This window comes from Cynocephalus volans, chromosome X (genome assembly GCF_027409185.1).
Source record: "Cynocephalus volans isolate mCynVol1 chromosome X, mCynVol1.pri, whole genome shotgun sequence".
NCBI lineage: Eukaryota > Metazoa > Chordata > Mammalia > Dermoptera > Cynocephalidae > Cynocephalus > Cynocephalus volans.
The window spans coordinates 42,144,823-42,167,704 of record NC_084478.1 but is presented as its reverse complement, the minus strand read 5'-3'; the positions used below and the strand labels follow the sequence as shown (position 1 = coordinate 42,167,704).

At 36.6% G+C, this 22,882-nt stretch overlaps 1 protein-coding gene across 2 annotated transcripts in view; it reads left to right on the top strand.

Moving 5' to 3' along the window:
- The window catches only part of DMD (dystrophin), a 2,107,999-nt gene that overhangs the window by 1,908,699 nt on the left and 176,418 nt on the right, over positions 1–22,882 (top strand). For both annotated transcript variants that reach the window (XM_063083086.1, XM_063083084.1), the window contains exon 62: positions 3,084–3,144. In XM_063083086.1, coding sequence (XP_062939156.1) covers positions 3,084–3,144 — 61 coding nt within the window. The remainder of the gene's footprint in view (positions 1–3,083; positions 3,145–22,882) is intronic.

The following is a 22,882-nucleotide window of genomic DNA, read 5'->3' as shown; positions in this document are numbered from 1 at the left end:
GTGTGTGTCAGTTACGTAGGCTAGCTTTGTGAAGTATGACAAGCTTCCACTGGTACACTGAGATAAGAAACAGCTGTTGTTGGCGGCGGCGCTACTGCAAGAAATGAAATGATAATTCTGGGACACAGTTCTGAGAGTTACCATGTATTTGATCAACTTGTGAATAGATGTAAGACCAGAATCATCTAGCAGCCCCAAATGAAATTGCCAGCAACCCTTTAACAATCTCTTGAGAAAGAGCACCGAATCCAGTCCCATAGAACCATCCTCCAATTGTGTGTGATTTCTAAAGCAAGTAGTTCCAGTGTGTGTGTGTGTGGTTGGTGATGGGAGAGGGAAGGAATAGGGGGAGGCTGTTGTTATTTTCCTTTTTTTATTGCATCAAGGACATTTTTGAGTATAAAATTTCAGGGTTTCAGATGATGACTACAAAGCAGTTGCTTGGGTGAATTTATAAACTGTGAGTTAAAGAGGACAAAACATCTTTCAGGGGAAAAAATGCACTGAATCTCGCCATTGGACCTACACATAAAAACAAAAGGCTTTTTTTTATTATTATTGTAAGGGAAAAAATTAACAATTAAGAACTCCAATTACAAAAGCTTAAAATTTTATATTGATCTGGAACTTATAATTTTTTGAAAAATTCTTTTTAAATCTTTTCCACCATTCAGTTCAAGCATATTCTGATCACTCCCCTGGCATTTACTTAGGATTTTTTTCCTTTCAATGTTTGACAATGCAAAGTCAACTATCAATACTCTATGTGGGTCTTGCCGTGAGCTCAGCCTGCACCACTGATTTTTCTCTGTCTCTTGCTAAATTACCTGGTTGAAGATTGTTTCTTTCAGATAGAAAGCTCCTAAGCCAGGCCAGACAGTCAGCAGACCTCTCCAGCACACTTCTCTCTGAGAGAGATACCTAGGAAGAGTGTAGGAATTCAAACTGACTCTTCTGCTACCAGAGGACATATCCAGCATCCTCCAGATCAGAAAGAACTTCTGGACCATTAGAATGATAAAGAACTGGAAAGGGATAATGAGAGAAATTGTGAGGTCTCAGTCCATAGAGACCCTTAAGAAAAAAATAGCTATTCTTTTCTCAGTTTAGGCATTCACAGGCTTGGCATCCACAGCCAGTGAGGGCTGAACCAAACGCTCTCGGGAGTTCTCTTCTTTATTTTATGACACTGATTTTAAGAAGAGGGTGTGCTTGAGCCGCCAGGAGCTATGATTTCTGGCTCTGCATCATGTTTCCTGCTAGTGAGGACTTTGGTTTTTAGATTTTCATAACATCAGACTGACCAGGTAGGTCAGGGAGCCCAGCCCAAGTTCTTTAAATCAGGTTTTACTTACTCTGGGAACTAATCTGGATAGGAGAGCTTTATTCCAGAGAAGAAGGAAAAGAAGAGAGAGACAATGAGAAAGGCAAGGACGGAAGGGGTAGAAAGGAAGGCAGGGGAAAGAAGAAGAAAGGAATAGAGAAAGACACAGAGAAACTGAAGGTGAGGGACTACAGAACAGCAGCTAAATGTCTTTCTTCTCCATATTAAAAATTTCTGTCTGCCAAAATGAAAAAAGCATAATTAGCAGCTAAATACAAATCCATGTGCTATATCATTTAAATGGTATATCTCCAAGGTACAAAGCAGCATGTCTGGTTAAAGGTTGGGTGATTTGATCCCTCTATTACTCTATATAAAACAAAGAAGCTGGAGTTTCATTACCCTTAAATTGTCTGGCAGTGGGTAAAGTTAACTTTTATTAGAAGCTGTTCTTTCATATCATACAGTGTAGTCAAGGATATATTAGCTTTGACGTTTTCTTACATCTCAATACACTGCAGGGTGAATTTACTGTAAGACTAATTTAGAAGGGAGCTTTTCATAGGAGGAAATAATGGTCAGCATCAGCTGTGCTTCAAATTATCAGCAGGATGAAAATTCAGGAAAAAAAGTACATGTGCATAAATTGCTAGATGTCAATAAGAATGCTTCTTATATGTCTGTTTCTGATGATATTCTATGTTTCTTAAAACTTCAGTGACTTAAAATTATGTTCAGGAGGAAGATTTTATTGTTCGGGAAATGTTATAGTGCCTCCTAAACATTATTATTTTGTCTTAAAGAAAGAAAAAATAATCAGATCAAACAGTATATAAAAGGCATATTTATTTATTTATTTTTGTTGATTTGTTTTTTAATATTTGTTTTTTATTTTAATTTATCAATATACAATGTGCTTGATTTTCGTGTCCCTTTACCAATTATAAAAGGTATTTTTAGAGGTTCAGCTTTAGGGGGAAAAAACCCCTACCACTTAAGCATTTTAAAAACAGTTGAAAGATGATTGATTTGACTAATACACAATAAAGTCATTATAAAATGAATTCCAAGTGTGTGAAATTAAATTTTACCTATAGGAGTCATCACTCATCACTAAAGTTTTATTATAGTCTGATATCAGGTGCCATTCTCTCACTTTTGGTGATCTTTTCTAATAAGATCATGCTGGTTAGCTGACATTTTAAAGCACCAATTTACCAATAATTGGTAAATGATTTTGGATTCTCTTTAAATCAAAGTGAATGAAGAAAAATAAAGAGAAAACAAGCATACCAGAGTGATAAGCATAGTACCTTAGCTTCAATAACTTAGAATGTAAATATATCACAGAGGGATGTTTAAGCTGCTAAACTAATAAAACCCAGTCAATCAAATAATAAAAGATATTGAGAAGTAGCAACAGGAAGTGTTATAAGAAAAGCACCCGATGGAGACACATAAGAGAAAACCCGTCAGTCGCTCATTCAGTTTCTTATCTGTTCTATAGGTTTAGCAGTGGAAAGGCTTTTTTTTTCCCTTTGCATTTATCTTTGTGCCTGAATGAGTTCAATTTCACTTAGATTAGGACAGAAATTTCAGAACAGCGGGTTAATCCATCCTGTCTTCATGGGCAACTGAGCAAACAGACCAATATCAGTGTAAAATTGTAATTCTAGAGATTAATGTTGTCTTTCTTGTTTGCGGTATATTTGTTTGACCTCCTTGCCTTTTTTTTTTTTTTTTTTTTTTCCTTTTTCAGCTTCTGTCCAGGGTCCCTGGGAGAGAGCCATCTCGCCAAACAAAGTGCCCTACTATATCAAGTAAGTTGGAAGAATCACATTTCTTAAAGGAGCATTTATTGTGGCTAATCCGCATATTCACAAATGAATGTATTTTTAAAATACATTAGCCTGGCCTACAATACCTATTTCTTTCTTCCCCAAAGATGCTTGGAAATTCCCACTGTAAGTTTGCTGATGCAATAGGGAACTGCTTTTAAGAAAAATGTATTTAATGCATTTATATACAGTACGTTTTGTGATGGGGGGTGGGTCAGATTTTTCACACGAGCAAAAAGCTCCACATAATATTAATTTTAGTGGGAGCAAATATTTGCAAGACCAATTTCATTTATTTAGGGATTTTTCCCACATTTCTTCTTCAAAGATGTAAGATTTCTGCAGCTATGTGTACTCAAACTTGTTTTAGGTAAATGAATGCTTTATGCATCCAAAACACAGACAGCAGCAGTCCCAGATTTATGGAACTGAGTTATTCATTCTAGATACATAGCACTCACTATTTGTCACCTAACAACAACAGAATGATACCATTTTCTTGGACCATTTGTGCCAGTCCAAGGAATACAGGTGCTTGGAAGCACCTCCTGAAGGATGTTACATGAAATATAAGTTACGATACATTAGATCGACATGGAAGAGAGAGGAGAGAGGATATTGAGTTATCATGATGCCTTAACAGCCTCTCATCAATTGTGCAATCGAGTCTAACTGAAATTTAAGTTTAAATTACCTACTCCAACAATAATTAAAATTAATTGGGATCATAACATAGTCTTCAATACCAACTGAAGTCTTTGAACTTAACTGCTGCCGTAACTCTGACTAGAAATATTAAATGCTTTCCCATTTTTTCAGCCTGCCATCTTTCATCAAGTCTGTTTTTATTCTTCCACTGCCCATCAATTCTTCATAATTCAGTTCTAAAGCAATAACAGCAGTACTAGATCTTCATTACTACAGTTCTCAAGAAATTTGATTTCATGCTTCTATTTTGTTAACTCAGAAGAATGGAGACAAAGGGACTCTTTGGCTCTTAAAGAAGAGACACATTTTTTTTTAGGAAATGATTTATTTATCCTTTGTCTTCTTAAATTTTTCCAGACTTTAAAATTTTTTCTTTAATATGCTTCGATCCTACTTTTTAATTTTTTAGTTTTTTTAATTTTGTTTTATTATTTTTGTTGTATTTAACTCATTAATTTAGTCACTCTAAATTACACATTTTGAATACCTATTTTTTTATTGGTTATGAATATTCATGGGGTACAAAGCTGATTGTCACCACTCGTGCCCAAGATGTGATGGCCAGACCCATACTGGCAGCATGTCCATTACCACAAATTGCAATTATACCCCACCTCCCCCACCCAATTATCCCCGACCACCCTCCCATCCCCCTTCCCCCCACTCCACCTTGTATCGCTAGGTCTGCTCTCTCCCTCTGCAAGTCCAGCGCACCACTGTGGTCTGTCTTTCCTTCCTTCTTTCTCTCTTAGCTCCCACTTATCAGTGAGTACATGCCGTATTATTCCCTCTGTGCTTTGCTTATTTCAGCAAATGACATGTTTTATTAAATAATATATTGATTTAGACTTGCACCATATTGCTTTACATCTACTATATATTTTGTGGAACCATTTTATTCAAACTCTTCACAGTAATTTTTTACATGAGCGTTTTCATCACTACAAGTTTCATTTCTGAGTAAGATGTTTGAGACCTGCTACTTCTTCAAGCCATTTATAAAGCTTTCACTTTTATTCAATTCTCTTATAAGCTGAAATAGACTATCTTTCTCCTTTTGTGGATGAGGCTTTAGGACCACCTGAGAATCCAAAACACGTTTAAGCCTTTATTCTTCAAATTGCTACCTGTTTGGGGCTCACTAGGGGTTTTTCAGGGATTCCTAAGGTCGCTCCAGTCCCACTGTTATTTTCCTGAGTATTTACCTTCTCCTGCCTGATGATATATCTACTACAAGAGATCTCAGTATGTTGCTGTGGGGAAGTGGAAGTTAATTCAGTCCAAAAAGGAGACAAAAGAAAAGCTGTAATTCCTCCCACAAATTAGTCTCTAGCTGCTCCTCAGTAAAATTAGAGACCATCTACACTACATATCCTATTGGTCCAATGCTTCTTTGTGTACCTGAAGATCATGGAAAGAGCACAGACCTGCAAATAAGAAAATTTCAATTCTAGTCCTGGCTCTGCCATTAGTTGATTGTGTGGCCTTGGGCAAGTCACTTAACCTATATAAGCCTCGGTTTCTCAATTATAAAATAAGGAATTGGACTAGATGATATCTAAGTTCCTTTTTAGCTCTAAGAATCACTGAGTGTGACTCATTCAATGGTCCTGTTCAAACTCAAAAGCCTAGGATCTCAGCTTTTGTTCAAGAATTTTATCTTTATTTTTAAAATTCATTGTTTTAATTATTAACAAAATATAGACTTTTATTTTTAAAAAACTATAAGAATTTTGTTTTTTCACTGTTTAATTAGCTTCAGATATGCCCTCTCAACCCACTCCAATTTCTGCAGGTACCTCTTTAAAGAACTCAAATCTTGGTGTATAATTCAGTATTATTATTCTCCCTGGCTCAATGGTAAGAGACATAGAAAAATAGGCAGGAAAAATTAGTAGAAAGGTGAGTGTGGAGACCTTAAAATCCTCTCAAGTGATCAGTTCCTGGAGTGAAGAATTATGTAGTTTTTCAATGATATCCTGAAACTTTATGGAGAACAATTCTCTCTACAACTGTAATCTATTTGAAATTAGGGATTATACAGTTTCTCGAATATAAATCTATAATGTTAAACTGCAATATAGGAAGGAAACATCTTTATGAAAAGTACATTTTCAATAATAACAATTATTAATGTCACTTGTGTTTTATTATTACTCATTACTATTGTCTAAAACATTCTATTTACAGCAAATTACTTTGATATATAAGGTTCAGTGGACTTCACACATGGCAAATGACATTCATAATCTGAGATGCCTTATTGGTCCAAAAATAACAATAAAAATAAGTGTATAATGACATTGCTTCAGCCAGTCTCCACTATTTCTCCTCCTTCCCTTGTTTGTCTTGACTTCCCTTCAAGAGTTTTTGCCTCACATTCCCAGCTGCAAAACCAGGTATCTTCTCTGGCTATTTCTTTAGTGCTTTATAACTTTTCCTTTTTGATGGTGGGATAAGGTGATCATTTAAATAACAAGAGGTTTCTATACCAATAGCACAATTCCTAGTTGGTTGTTGAGTTGTGCTTCATTCTTGAGGTTTTAAGTCATTAACAACCTCTTTTGCTCTCAATTACAAATCAGGCAGTGTTTATGCCTGCATCCTGACACCAGCTTTTCATACAATGCTAAGAACTTGATTTTGACACTTCAGATACATGTTTGTCTAGTTTATTAGTCCATAGCATACATCATTGTTACAGTTATCATATTTCCTCTCCCTTGGGGCTCTCTTAATCCTGCCAGTGTCTCTTTCAGGTTATTTGATTACAGCTTTCATTGCCACTGAAAAAGTAATCACCAGCAATGTTCAACCTGTTACAACTGCCTTTTCTACTCTCTGCCATTTTGTAGTTTTTTGGCCTACTGTCAAACTCATGAAAATTTCAATATAATAGCCTTTAACCAGCTGCTGCATTCTGTTAGGATTTCTTTCACCTTTTTTATGTTGCATACTCCCATATGGGTAAACCAAACAGAGCCAAGAGCTGGGACTCTCTTGCTTTCTTAATGAGTTAGAAAATTATTCTTCTGTGTTCTGGACTGTCAAAAAAATTTAGGAATCGCAAACTTGCATACAGGATGTTGTAGCATAGATGTAATAATAGGAGCATAAGAAATATCACATTGGGTCAGATCAACAGAGCAACTAGCCCAGAACTCTGTCCCAGATGAAGGCATGAATAGTTGTTTTGTCAGTTAGCCTGGTAATTTTCATTTAAAGAATTAGGATGAGTGATGACCATATCTTAACGATGCATTGTAAATCAGTTGGCAGTGAGTTTATCCAAGTGTGTCTTAAACTTTCCCCATTCCCAACCTTGGCCTTGTCTTAGGAATAATAAGTTCCATAAATGTACTGACATCTATATAAATAAAAGCATGTTTAATTTCTCTTGAATCTGCATCCTTTAATCTCAAGGAATGGACCCAATTAAATGTTTGGGAATTCATTGGATACATTTATATTTACCCACAGTCGACTTTAATCTCACATCTCCCACTAATGCTTTTAATTTTCATTTTCCCAGTCTGAGAAATTCTAATCCTTTTTAGTCTTTTAGGCTGTCCTTGGATGAAAGATAAGCTTTCCCCTTGATCATCTTAGTTGCTTTTCCCTGGAACTTTTCCAGCTCTGTTATATCTTCCTCATGGATGCTGTGATTCGAATGGCCCAAATACTGGTTATTAAATTTGTTAGCATTGTCTCTAGTCTCCACTCCCCCATGAAGAAAGCGAATGCTATGTGCTGTCTCCCATTGGTGCAGAAATGGAGAAACCAATTGAGGTCATAACCTGCTCTACATAATATTAGTTCGAGCTGAAGGTTGGTTTTCTGCTGCTTTTCTCTAATACCAGCTGAAGTGTTTGGCCTTATATTTCTGCCAGCTGTCGCTTAGGAAGGATTTGATTTTAGACAAGCTGGTCCTTTCCTCCTTCAAAGATGCTGTGGTTGCTAAATATTGAGAGGAATTTACTAATGAAACTCAGTAATAAACCTGCTGATTCAATCAGCAGTAATGCATTTCATCAGGTTACCTTTCTAAATATCTCTGAAGCACTTCACAAAAGAGTGAAAAATGGGGTTATGGTGAAGTTCGGAACTGTTCAGCTTTTTTTAATGTGCAATGCTCAAGAAGCAACTCAGGTCCAAAGGAATGTCTGTCTTTTCCTGCTGGTTATTTTCAATGTTATAGATATATTGCTATCTATGTTGTTTAATGACCTTGATCTACCCTTCTCCCCGCTCTCAATGCCAGGCATGTTTCCACAGCCATTTCTTGCATCTGAGTTGCTCACAACTTTCTGGTGGTTCCTGCTTAGCAAAATATAATATGAAACTTCCCTGGATGAAGTCAACAGTCACTTCAGTCAACAATCCTTATTACTATTTCTATGTCTGCTGACAAAATTGTGGTTTGGGTTCTGACTCTCTTGTCTCTTATGGCCTATTGTTCCTATAGCTATACTAGCACAAGTATTTGACTCTCTGTGTAGAATCATTGTGGCCATCCGCCTAGACTCGACTTTTGGGATTTGTCTCTTCCTGTATCCTGTTAGCCTCCATTCTGGTTTGAACTCATGAGTATTGCTCTGATTTTTAGTGCTGATGTTCCCTAACTCCAGTACCGTCTGGGTCTTCACACCACCTCCCCACCCCCAAATTGCCTTTCTTACTACTCTCTGGGCAATTTTTCAGATTCCAAATACCTCCCATGTTTAAAACATATCTTGCCCTCATTCTTGCTCCAGCTCCTATTTGTGCCAGGAGTTGCTGTACTTCAGGTTTTGGTTTGTTTATTTGTTCCTTTGAATTACTGATTGCTATTTCAGTACCTGTATTTATATACAGACAAAGCAGTGGTTAGCTACGTGTTAGCTTTAACAGCAATCAGCATGCTAAATATCTCTGCGGTGGCTGGTTTGCAGTGGATAAATCTTCTGACAATGAAATGGGCTCTTATTATAAAGAACACTGAATTACAATATCTGACTTCGAAAACATTCCCTCATTTCTCATTTCTGATACCTCGCTACTTGAAGAATGATGCCAGTCTTCTGATATTCAGTTTGAAAATTGGTTGAGTTTTGGTGTACATATTCATAGAACATGAACACATCATGTAGTGTATAATTGTATGCTGTTTCTGATAAGATTCCTTCTTGTGTATATTTTCCTCCAAAATGTGCGCTTAAACAGCTGACAAAACAATATTAAATAGTGGAAATTTTAAATAAGCCAGGCATCAAAAGACTTGAAATCTAGTTCCAGCTTTGCTATTAACTACCTATTCAACCAATTGTGAATCACTTATTTTCTCTGGGCCTCAGTTTCTCTTGCTATCATTTAAGGAGGCTAAATCACATGATATCACAGGTCATTTTCAGTACTGACTTTCTCTGATTTTCTGAATGTTGACTGTAAAGTAGAAATTGTTTGTCACAATTTTCCAGAGAAGTAAAAATGAATCTCCTTATCACCCTTGAGGATTATTATTGCACCATCAATCTTATGAGGATAGAAAGGACAAAGAGTATTAAACCTTTTACTTAACCAGTTAGCACCACTGACGATAGGAAGTGAATGTAACAGAGAATCAGCTAATTTGAGCTGTCAGTCTTTGAGGATGCTGGTGAATATCTGTGGGTAATTAAATTTTTGAAATCACTGCCAAAACCCTGTTGCTCTGACTTTTCGAAAGGTTTTAGTACACAAAGATAACCCAGGCGTCAGTCTTCTCTGCTGTGCTTTCTCCTCCATAGTGTGATGGTTCCAAAGGTCACATTAGCTGAGTCTCATTAAGCTCTGGAGCCGCTACGAAGGTATAGTCAGTAATGCATAATTGATGATATAATCATAGGAACAACTCAGGTTAAGATGTTAACTAAAAGAGAGTGAATGGGATGCCATAGTGTTACACAGAGTAGTGATCCTCGCCTTTGGTTTTGTAGACCTTGTTGGGAGATACAGATCTTGGTATCTTCTGTGTCTCATAGGTTTATAAAGAATAAATAAATAAATAAATAAATAAATAAATAAATAAATAAATAAATAAATAGAACTCCTCACATCCTTCTTTGTAGTTTTATAAGCTGGTTGGTATAACCTTGACTGAAATAACAGACCCTTTGAGGATAGGTGTTGTATCTCTTTTTCTAGCATAGTGTCTAGCAGATAACACATGCTCAGCAAATATTTGAACAAATGAATGAATGAAGAAACGAGTAAACATATACCAGTAATTCTCTGTGCTTTTCAATTTCCTGACTCCTTTTGCTTTCAAAAACTCTTCTGCTGTTTCTGTGTCAATTTAGATTTATCCACTCTAATACATCTCTCATGTCCTGTACACATCAACTTTAGTGTTAGAAAGCATGCTGAGTCTTTGCTAGAGTATCTCATATCTCCTACAGTTTAATGCCTAGGAAGGAGGCAATCCTTAGCATGCATGACTGAATGGTACATACCAAAACCTGAGTTCTAGATTCTGTTCTATATTTATCTAACAATATGATTTGAGGTATAACTCAGCCCATCTGGACTGAGTTTCTCCATTAATAATGAGGAAGTAGAACTAAATAATGCCTGAGATCACTCTGAGCTCTGGCTTTCTTTGTTTCAGTAAAACTGGGTTTTCTGTTTATCCTAAATATCATTTGTCAAGCTCCTTCTCATTTTCCAGTGGTCAATAGAGCTTTAAAATGATCAACCACTGTGTTTCACTGAGCATTGTGTATAGGACCTACTTTTTGGGCCGGGATCTAGTAGCCTCTGAGTCTTAAGAGAATGTCATACATGATAAATTTTTATTTTACAGAAAAATGTTGTAACATTCTGCATGTTATAAGTAATGCTTAAGAGTGGCAGCCTGTACACATATACATATATATGTAATGGCTAAAATATGTGTACAGGCAAAGAAATTCTATTCTAGTACACATGGTATAGCATAGGTGTCCCCTGCCTCATTCGTGGCACTTTTGGGAATGTGAAAATGAACATAGAACATATTCAGTTCTGTTTCTCCAAAAAAAGAAGAGTAAATTATTTCAGCCGTTCCTTTTTGTTTTTCTAACTTTCTTAAACATGCACTTTCTGACATAATCATGTGGTAGAAAAAAAACAAAAACATCCACAGTAACATCAAATGAATCTGCATTTGAAACCCAGCTTTATTGTATTCAACTCTGTTATTTGAACAATTTACTTAACCTGACACCCATTCTGCTTTATGGCACATAAGGAATATCACTCAAAAAATGTTAATTGGCTCTCCTTCTCTTCGCTGAAACTGGACTGAAGTCTAATTGACCTCTGCTAGATACTGAATTCTGGGTTTTTAGGAAAACACGCATAGAGATGTATCCAGTATAAGCCACATATTTAGAATATTTTCTAGGACCCAAGTATGTCCTTTATCAAATTAGTTTATTTTCATTCTTAGAGTTCCCACATAATTTGGGGTATGTGTGAATTCCCAAACATTCCTGAGCCTCTCCTAATCTTCTCTAATTGCTTCTTATCCTGTCCCCCTGGGAAGCAGCATCCTGTTTTCTTCACAAAGGTCAGCAGCAGCCCAGACAACATTTTAAAATAACTTAATAACCCTGAAATGCCTTTCCCCTTTGGGTAATTTCTTTAGAGCATTAGTCCTTTGAACACTGACCTGGTTGCAGAAAATGTCCCTTTCTCAGCAGGAAAACTCCAAATCCCATTCAGTCCTTCCCTCCCTCATTCCAGCGCATAGGGTGGAGGAGGAGAGGGTCAGGAGAGAGAATTCACACACACACACACACACACACACACACACACACACACGAGAGAGAATTAACACACACACACACACACACACGAGGGGTCTTCAAAAAGTACAGGGAAGGATTCGCGTATCTTTTAATTCAATTTTCTACAAACTTTTTGAAGTACCCTCTTATATATGTATTTCTTCTTTTAAAAAACATACTGTGAGTGCATTGTATAAATCAGTGCTGTCACATTGTAAAGTTTTAAAATTTTTGTACAAGATAGAAAAAAAAATCTTTGCCTTTCTCAGAAGTCTGGAAAGCTCCTAAGAAAAGGTCCTAGAAGGAGCTTAGCCCACTGTCAGCATTCAGCAAATGATTCATCTGTGGTTGATTAACTCCTAGATGGGTGAAACTGAGAAGCCTCCCTGATCTTCCTGAAACTTTCAATGGCTTTTTGTTTGTTTGTTTTTGTTTCTTCTCAGCTTATCCACATCCATCTTGGTCCCCAAAGCCATTGCTTGTCAGATAATCAGTGCAAAGTATAATTTTTAACTTGCTTCTTTTGTTGTTTTATAAGGAATTTTTTTTCTTTTTTAACATTTGGTTTGGTCACATTTTCTTGGTCTTGAGCTTTCTGTAAGGGAGTATCTCATAGTTACAGTCCACATGATCTTCTAAACAGGAAGAAAAGCCAAGTTTAATGTGTGCCTACTATGCGCTAAATAATAGACGAGGTCTTTCATCTGTATCTCCCCATTTAATCCTCATAACAACCCCAGTTATTACCCAATAAAGAAGAAACAGCTGAGACTCAAAGAGGTTGGTGGCTTACCCAAGTCACTCTAATAAAGGGGTAGAGAATTGATATTTAAAATTATCATCAGTGTCACCATCTCACCTGTTGCTCCTAGCTGTTTCAGCTTCCTAGTATTGTTGGTTGAAAACTGGTTCTTAGTATAACCAAGTGTGGCCAGTCTGCCACTGTGAGGATGCCACCTTCGTCATCACCAACACTTCCCTATTAGACCTTGCCTGTATTGCCAGTGTGTTTTCCCTGGCTTACCTACCCAACTGAGTTCTTCTGTCACTACTGTCTTGCACAGACCTATGTTACTCTTTGCTGTTTTTGGCAATAAAGGGTAGCAAAAAACAAAAGGAAGTGAAGACCTGGAGGGAGAGAGAGAGAGAGAGAGAGGAGGAGAGAGAGAGAGAGAGAGAGAGAGAGAGTATTAATTGCAGACCTGTGATTCATGCCCTGGGGGATGTAAGGGGAATGAACAACCTCAACAGACCACCTTACAAAAATGCTAATGACCTCCCAGACCTCCTTGTTAATCTTGTTAATGACATTTAACTAGCAGAAAGATATCTGAAAGTCCCTGTCTACTAAATGTTTTTAGTGGGATATACTGGGTCTGGCTAGGTTGCCTATTGTAAATAAACCTGGAATTTATGGATTTATGGGTCATGGCTGGCTGGAGAATGGGGTGTAGTCACATGAGCATTTTCCTATTTTTGTAATTAACATATTATAAAATGGAAACCTTTTGAGATTGAAGTGGCTTCCTTTCAATGTCAATGTTTCTGCATAAAATTATTAAACACTTATTTGTTAATATGAAACCAAAACACATCATAATGGAAAATAACGGGCATTTTGGGGAGACATGCCTGATTATTTCAGGTTTTTCCAGGGAAAAGATGTTTATCTGTGCCCTGTGCTTTCCTATAATCCTTTGAATTATTAGTAAAGACTGGTGCTAGATAAGATTCTGTGATTTTTGTGAGTCCGATTTGAACTTCAAACTTTACACTTATACAATATATATTTTAATTTAAAAATTCTCTTTGCAATCAGAGAAAGGAAAGAAGAGCAGAATAAATGGGCCCATATATTTTCCCTTAAAATGTCCCCAGTTTTAAGAAATCACAAACCTAAGAAAAGACCAAGGTAAGGACTAGGGAAAGATATAAATTATACATTTCTCTATATGAAATTATATAAGTAATATTTAATTTTTTTTAATTACCTTATAATAGATCTTAGAGATAACAACGGACTCTGTAACTGCCTTCTTAAAGCCCTAAGTCATCTTGCCTGTTTAACTCTTGAAATATTTTGTTAATTTTCAGATCCCTTGTCTCCCCAATCAAACTGTAAACTCCTGACAATTCCTGTGTCTTATGCATCTTTATATAATTTCTCACACATAAAAATAATCATAAATACTTAATAGTTTGTTTTGACTCTGATGATTAAGCACAGGAAACTGAGTTATGTTCCTAATTAAGTGTTTTTATAAAGAAATAGACAATAACAGATTAGAGAAATTCCATATCATATTTTTATTCTAGATAATCCCACTGGGATTGTAGTTGATTAAATTATATTTGGGGAGCAATTTCAATCATTAGTTCATTCATTTTCTGTATTTCAGTTAGTTGGGAGCAGAAATAAATCTTTGATGGAGTTGGTTGCCTGGGTGGACTGTCCTGTAAACTGAAAAGCTTTGAAAGTTAATCTTTTGGAAAAAGTATTTTTAAGTGAATATATTCCTTTAGTGGCTCCTATTGCCAAAATTGTTGTGAAGATATCTTAGGAAAACCTCTTCAAATCTTCTTTCTATCAAAACTCACAGGCTGCCTTCAGGAGCCAAGATTGTTCAGTAGGTGCACGTAAGCTTGTGTCTTAATACTAATAAATTGTGAAAAAAAATTGGAGTGAGGTAGGTGGTAGAATCTAAGAGATACATTGGGAAGAGCCATAGTGGCATCCGGTAGGGAAGAAAAGACTTGAAGTTTGGCAGTCCTTGCCCTTCTGTTAAATATAAGATGTCATTATCAAGCACATAGAAGATAGACTAATTGCATGAATGCCGGATATTGATAAAAGATAGCCATTTTTTTAAATACAGTTTTTTGGTTTTTGGTTTTTGTTTGGTAGGGGGAAAAGTCATCTCATGATATCTTTCAAAATATACCTTATTATCAAGGGCCTTAGAGCTGTTTATCTAATTCATATTTTATATACTCATAGTCACCAAGCCATTTCTTTTTACTGTAAGCACTGCAGAACATCAAAAGGCATTCTTCTGTTGCTCAGCCTCATTCATCATCAACAAAATTGCCAAGTCCTTGAATGCATTGCTTGAGAAGGAGCTGTATAAGCTGAAAGTGAGTATCTCAATGTTGAGGTAGAAGTTTGATCTTTCTATACTGGCTGGTAGAATCAAAGCATACTAATCTTGTTTTCACTTGTGAACTGGAAAAAATTAACATGGAAGGATGGAGAAAACATGTTCAAACTACAAAGTCATTTTTCCTGAGAGGTTATCTGACTGTAACTATAACTCAGGGTATATCAGAGGGCTCAGATGTGGAACATTTCTTTAAAATTAAAACCTAAAAATCCTGATGTCTAATAGAATGTATAAAAATAGCTACCTCTGAAGGATCTGGGATGAGCAGAGGAATACTGAATAATAAAACCTGACAGCTTGGGCCATACCCTTACAGTAGTTGCTGTGGCCTGAAAAATATAGAATTAATTCAATAAAACATCAGGAAAAAAACAACATAAATATAAAATATTTTAAATTAAAAACACTGAATAAGAACGGAAAAAAATCCCCCAGCAAATCAATATTGCTTGGGGAAACATGAATCCCAGATCAGCAATATTTTTGTCCAGATAACTTCTAGTTCCATACTGAACAAACCCATTTATCACCAAGGTTGTTGGATATACTTCTCAAAGTTGTTAACTTTATTCAGAGTTTTAGACTTGACTATACCAACTTCTACCGATTTTATTCATAGTACTTTGTCAATTTAGGATTTTTTTTTTTTTGCTCGCCCTCACCTAAACATATGTATTAAAAAACAAAAGAGCTGAGTGGTTAGCTCAGTTGGTTAGAGCTTGCTTCTGATAACACCATGGTCCAGGGTTCTATCCCTGTACCAGCCAGCCACCAAAAACAAACAAACAAAACAGAACAAAAAACAGAGAAATGGTAAAATAATTACAAAGATTATTAAGCAATAGTAGTGGCTATAATGAACAGATTATTGCTGTTGTACAGAGTAATAATATACATAAGGAAATCTGTGGGAAATTTAATTTGGGATATAAAACACTAAAGTCAGGCAGGGATGAAATAATAAACCAATAGGAAATTAAATTTAGGAATAAGAGTCCAAAGATGTAAATTCTATAGATGTTATAAAATAATATGTATGGCCTTACATAATTTTATTACTCTCTGAACTTCATTTCTCTGTGAAATATGAAGACACAATACTGAGCAAAACAGCACTACTTGTGCTTATAAACTCATCAGAAGATATACTTGTGTAAACTCTTAAGGGCTGTACACTATAAAGGTATAATTTAATCCAGTTTTTTAAAATTTGAAAACTAATTTCATGTAAACCCTAACTGGGTAATTTTCAACTCTTTGACTTGAGAATTATAGTAAATATATTTTCCCAGTTTCCAAGGTTCATGTATTCTTTTCAAAGAAAGAAGACCCTCTTTTAAATGTCTAACTGCCTGTTTGAATATATACAACCCTAAATAACAACAGCAAAAACAGTTTGGCAGACCATACGGTCTTGTTTGTTTTTAATGTTCACAGTGTAACTTACGCTTATTGCCAAGCCTTGCTTTCAACTTTGTTACAAATTAGCAAAGTATACCCGGTTTGTAAATAAGAATGCTGTTGAAGTTCGGCCAGGAATACTTTTTTCCTGCAACCCCAATGGGGAAAACATTTGAAATGCAAACACTGACTTTTCTCAAAGCCCTAGGTAGACTCTCATGGAGGTGTTTGGTTTTGCGGGGGTGGCAGCTGGCCAGCATGGGGATCCAAACACTTGACCTTGGTGTTACAACACCATGCTCTAACAAATTGAGCTAACCAGCCAGCCTAGAGGTGTTTTGTTTTTGTTTTGTTTTATGCTGGTGCCTTGTAATAGTACAGTTTGAGACTAGACTAGTTTGGCAAAACAGAATTGGCTGCTATGTGGAGAATGCACTTGGTGGAGCATGTGGGTTAGGTAGGGGGTTAGGAAATAGGAACAGAGTGGAAGCAGGGAGACCAGTTAGGAGTGTGGAAAGCACTGATGGTAGATTAGATCTAGATAATGATAGCAGTGGGGATCATGAGAAGTGGTTGGGTTTGGGTGAATATAGTTTGGAAGCAATCAACAGGTTTTGCTGATGCACTGGAGGTCAGGAGTGAAGAAAAGAGGGCAATCCAGATGTCTTCTGGGCTTTTGGCTAAAACAGGTACCTGAAGAGGAACAAGTTTGGTAGGGAAAATCAAGATTTAGTGATCGGTGTTGTATATTTCAAAATTGCTAAAAGAATAGATTTTTAATGTTCCCACCACACAAAAAATAGTAAGTTGGTGGAGTGATGGATGTGTTAATTAGCTTTATTGCACACTGTCCCCCGTAAATATACACAATTATTATTTGTCAATTAAAAATAAATTAATAAAAGTAAATTAATTTGGAAAAACATAGATCTGTCTTAGACACCATTGACAGCACCAAGGGGTAGCTTGGAGAACTTCTGGACTCCAGTAATGCCCATTGGCCACTCTTACAGCAGCCAAACATTTACTCTAAATGAAAGAATGAGCTTACCAGCTAGATAGCCACTCTTCTATACGGAAATCCTACAGTTGCCTGGGTTTAGACATGTTAAGTTTAAGGCACCTACTGGGTATCCAATTATGCAGCTCAAACTATGAATCTGAAGCTCAGGAAAGAGGTCAGGCCAAGAGCTGTAACTTTTGGAGTCATCAACATATATGTGGTTCTTAGAGTCATGGGATAGGATGACATTACATTGTGATGAGAAAAGAAACCCTGAGACTTCACAATATTGAGCTCGTTTCTGTTTTTCCAAAGGCAAATGTTAATGAATCCCTTAAATTAATATACCAAACTATATTATTTACTGTACCAGCTATTGTATTAGTCACTGGAGATATGGTAGTGAGCAATAGGGAAGTTTATTGACTTTTGATGGGGTTACGTCCTGATAAACCCACCGTAAGTCAAAAATTCATTTTATACCCGAATAAACCCATCGTAAAGTTGAAAAATCATAAATTGAACCATCGTTAAGTTGGGGACCGTCTATACAGGTAGAGTTCCTGCCCTCTGCAATGTATGGTTTCTGTCCTCCTAGTGGAGGAAACAGACATGAAGCAATAGGGCTGGGGGCCTAAGATGAGTCAGAGAGGCAAGCAGTCTTTTTAACTGCTCTAGAGAACAAAATATGGCATATTTTTGCAAAGAATAAAACTGATTATTCAAAACGTTTAATGCTTCAAGAGGAATAGAAACAGCAACAGCATTCAAAAAGTAATTAAGCACATGAAAAGATGCTCAATTTCAGTAGTCATTAGGTGAATGCGAATCAAAACCTCAGTGAACTCGGGGATACAAACACCATGCTCTAACCAACCGAGCTAACCAGACAGCCCCCAAAATCTCATTGAGTTTACTAATTCATACCCAGTAGGATGGCCATTATAAAAAAATAAAACAAAAAAAATGGGAAATAAGGTTTGGTGAGGATGTGGAGAAATTGGAACCATTGTGCATTGCTGGTGGTAATGTAAAATGGTGTGGCCACTGTGGGAAGCAGTTTTATGATTCTTCACAAAATTAAACATAGAATTACTACATGATCTGACTACTCCACTCCTAGATGTATACCCAAAGAATTAAGAGCAGGAACTCAAACGGCTTCTTGTACATCAATGTTCAGAGCATCATTATTCACAATCACCCAAAGGTGTAAACAATTCAAATGCCCATCAACAGATGAATGGATAAACAAAACATGGTATGTACACACAGTGGAATATTATTTAGCCTTTAAAAAGGAATGTAATTCTGATACATGCTATAATATGGATGAAACTTATAGACACTATGCAAAGTGCAATAAACCAAACACAAAAGGACAAATATGGTATGATTCCACTCATATAAGTATCTAGGATAGTCAGTTCCATAGATAGAAAGTAGATTAGGGCTGGCCAGTTAGCTCAGTTGGTTAGAGCATGGTGCTGATAATACTAAGGCCAGGATTTGATCCCTGTACTAGCCAGCTACCAAAAAAAAAAGTAGATTAATGGTTGGCTGGGGAAAAGGGGAGATAGGGAGTTATAGTGTAATGGGTACAGAGTTTCAGTTTAGGATGATGATGAAAGTTCTAAAAATGGTTAATAGCGATGGTTATGCAATTTCGTAAATGTCATTGAATTGTACACTTAAACTTTATGTTATGCATATTTTACCACAATAGAAAAGCCCCCAAAATAAAGGAATTAAGTCATAAATTTGCATGTGACTCAAATAAAACAGGTAAAATAATGATCTCTATTTCAATTGTATATTAAAGATCTATTTAAGACTATAAAAACATATATAAACAAGGTACTGAAGGTAGAGAGTTTTTTTCTTAGGCATCCAAGAATTCTCCCTATGCTTGTGAAACTTGTTATGTAATTTGCTTTCTTGAATTGGCTTGTAATATAGGAATACAATACTATTACAGAAATTAATTAGTGTATTTGTGAATTGTTCTCAAATGCTGAAATAAAAGCATAAAACTATAATGCATTATTATTCATTAAAGAGGCATAGTTTACAAACGTGTCTCTGATCATTGTCCAAAGCATAAATGGCCAATTCCATGCATAATTAGCCAATTTAGTATGAAGTTATTTTTTACCTGATGTATTTCATTTAACCTCAGTTATAGTTGTAAAAGCAGAAACTGCTATTTGTTGTTGCTTTCAAAATTTCTCACAAATGCTAAAATGCTTTTTAATTCTAATGCACTTAATTGGTTGGATGCTCCTTGCCTAAAAAAAAATCTCAAGTAGTTATGTAAAGATATGCTCTTGACTGATTCATTCATTCATTCAGTGTGCCTGGTGTTGAAGGGGGTGAGGAGAAAACTTGAAGAAAAGTCCCTTGGCTGATGCAAATGAATTGCATGGGGACCCCATGGATACAAACATTTGAACGTTATTGATGAACACCAGGTAAAAGATAATGGTGTTTAAACAATATGATCGTAGTTTGGAGATGATGAGAAAGACACAGATTTGAGAAATATTTAGGAGGTAAAAATCCTTAGGACTTGAGGATAGACAACAGGAAGGAAGGTGCAAAGAGAAAGAAAAACATGCAAAGGAATCACACCTAGATTTCTGGGCAATGGACAGTCGGTAATTCTTTACAGTGAGATAGCGAACACTGTACAAAGGCCAGATTTTGGTGGCAATTTGATTGTAGATGTTTGTGTTTGAAATGGTTTGTGACATCCAAGAAGCACTGTCAAGTAGACAGGTAATGTGGCTAGAGTCCAGAAGAGAGGTTGGTGGGTCTGGGTTGGAATTAATTAATTTAGATATTATTTGTATAGAACTAGTAACTGAAACCATGGGTGTTAATGAGATTCTAATGCTAAATCTTGGAAGGACAATTTTTAAAGTTCTTTGCTTTTTGAAGTAAAGGTGCAGTACTAGAATAGGAATAAAAAAGACTAATTTTTGACAAATAAATTAAAATTTAAAAGCCTGGAAAGATGCACATCAAAATTATCATAGTGGTTGTAATGTAGGGGAGGGGTCGTCAAGTAGGATCTGAATTTCATCTTCAATGTATTATTTATTTTATTTAAAAAGAAGCTTTGACCAGAGATTAAATGTTAACCATTACAAATTCTGAGTAATGAGAGAAAACTCTGGACCATTTTTATTTCCTAAAACTCAGTCTAAAACAAACATTAAAAAAATACATCATTATAAACAATTGGATGGTTACTAGTTGTCAGGCTCTTTTACCTGCCCGTAATCCTGCCAACTGGGCCAATTGTCGACCGGGGGTTGGGTCTGTAGCTCACAGACCCCTCAAGCCCATTGTCCAGACTGGGTCACAAACCCTTCACATGTCAGGCTGGGTCCCCAGACCCCTCACACGCCAGGCTGGGTCACCAGACCACTCATATGCAGGTCTATGAGCTAGGTAACCAGCAAACAGGTCCTTGGAAGCTGTAGGTTGGAGAGCATGGCTACAGGGGCGGACACCTGAGACAGACACCAGCCAAGTCGCGGTGCCAGGCAGGCACACTAACTCCACCCACACACACAATTTGTTTACAAAGAATGCGCCACACCACCCCCAAGCGGGCAGGCAAGTGGGCCTGATTAAATTATTCTATTTTCCCAGCACTAGCCCACCAAATATTTTGTGCCAACTTGGTTGCTTATCAGAGGTCTTCTTTGAGTAAAATCTTTAATTCATAATACTTTATACTTCATCAGCATAATTGCACCAGACTGTTACTTAATCTGAAAAGTAGCTATTGTCTATAACCTGCTCTAATACTGAAACTTACATTTTTATTAAAACTGCCTTTTTTCATTTTTTCCCTTTGCTTTTCAGTTTGTATAATTTCTATTATTGTGTAATCTATGTTCACTGATTCTTTCCTTGTCTGTGTCAAATCTACAGATGAGCCCATTCTTCATTTTTGTTACTATGTTTTTAATTTTTAGAATTTCCATTTGTTTAATTCTGAGTTTCCAACTCTATGCTGAAGTTGCCTATCTGATCTTGGATATTATCTTCCTTTTCCATTAGAGCCTTTAACATATTAATTATGGTTATTTTAAATTTCCTGTCTGATAGTTGCGAAACTGTAACATATCTGAGTCTGGTTCTGATGATTGCTTTGTCTCTTTAGACTGATTTTTCTTGCCTTAAGATATGCTTTGTATTTTGGGAGTGAAAGTTGGACATCTACTACTGTAGAGTAGTAGATACTGAGGTAAATAGGCCTTTAGTGTGGTAATTTATCTTAATCTAGCTGGGGGTTGAGCTATGTTTGGTGTTGATTGTTGCTATGGTTATCATTGTTTAGGTTTGCTGTTGCTATGGGCACCAGAGATTTCAAATTCCTCTAGTAACCTTGTTTCATTACTGGAGGCTTGTTAGCGTGGTGATAGGGTGTGGGGCAGGGGCATCCTCTAATGTTCAGATTAATAAGTAGTTGGCCTGGGTCTTGGGGGTGTGGCTTTTGTGACTGTTTTTTCCCCTTCAACTAGAGCTAGAGTTTCCTCAACCTCCCATTCTCTTCCCAGAGCTGCAGTGGGTATCCACCAATATTGAGTCTGTGGCCCTGAGGCCCTTTCCCCTACAGACTAAAACTTTTTATTATTTTTTTAAAACCTAGGTGAGATCTGGGTTGGGGTGGTGTTCTCTTCCCCCAACTGCAGTGGTGTTTCACCAGTGCCCTCAGGTGGTGTCCTTCCCTCTGCAGATTAAGCTTTCATTCCTTAAATGAAAAAGGTGTGAGTGGCTGCTGCGACCCTCCCCCAATCAGTACCACTGAGGGTGGGGGGAGCTTTTGACAGATTATCCCCATCCTCCCTGTGAAAAGCTGACACAGTTCCTGGAGGAATAAGCCTATGGAAGGTTAGGACTTGCCTATGACCGTGGACCCCAAGAACTTCACACTCTCAGGCTAACTCTCACGCGTCCTTCAGCAATTTAATCTCCTTACCAGTTTATATGGCATCTGGCAGCTTCTGCCCCAGAGCTCCGAATGCTCAGAACTTGCTCGCTGAAGGCTCCTGTCTCTCTCCAGATTTCAGGGTGGCTGTTTGTCCTATGACATCACTTCTCTGATTGGTTGATGAAAAGTCATTAATCTATCTGTCCAGCTTTTTTCTTGTTGTAAGTATGGGAGCTACCTCTTTGCAGCTCTCTATATCTCCAAGTTGAAACTGGAAGTCTGAACAATACTTTTTAAAAATTAATATTTGTAAGTTTCCCCCTTATAACCAAACTTATAAATGTCCACTGTGAAAAACGCGGAAAAATATAGAGAAAATCATTTGAGATTGCCCATGACCACCCAGATAACTGTTATGAACGTGTTGGTAGTATCTTCTTCCAGTTTTTTTAAATCTCCTAATAATATACGGAAGATATTGTTTATATAGCGTTACAGTATATATTTTGTTGAGCAACGCAAATTTAAATTTAAATATAAAGGTGCCCTAACTTTCTACTTTACCCTTTTGAAGGTAGATATCAGCTCTTTTCCCAAGTGAAATACTTTTGGCTTAATATCAGGTAGATAAGTAAGGCCACCACAAATTCAGCTTTGACCTCTATAAGACAGGTAATTTGATAGTTCTACAGACCCCAGAATATTGCTTGAC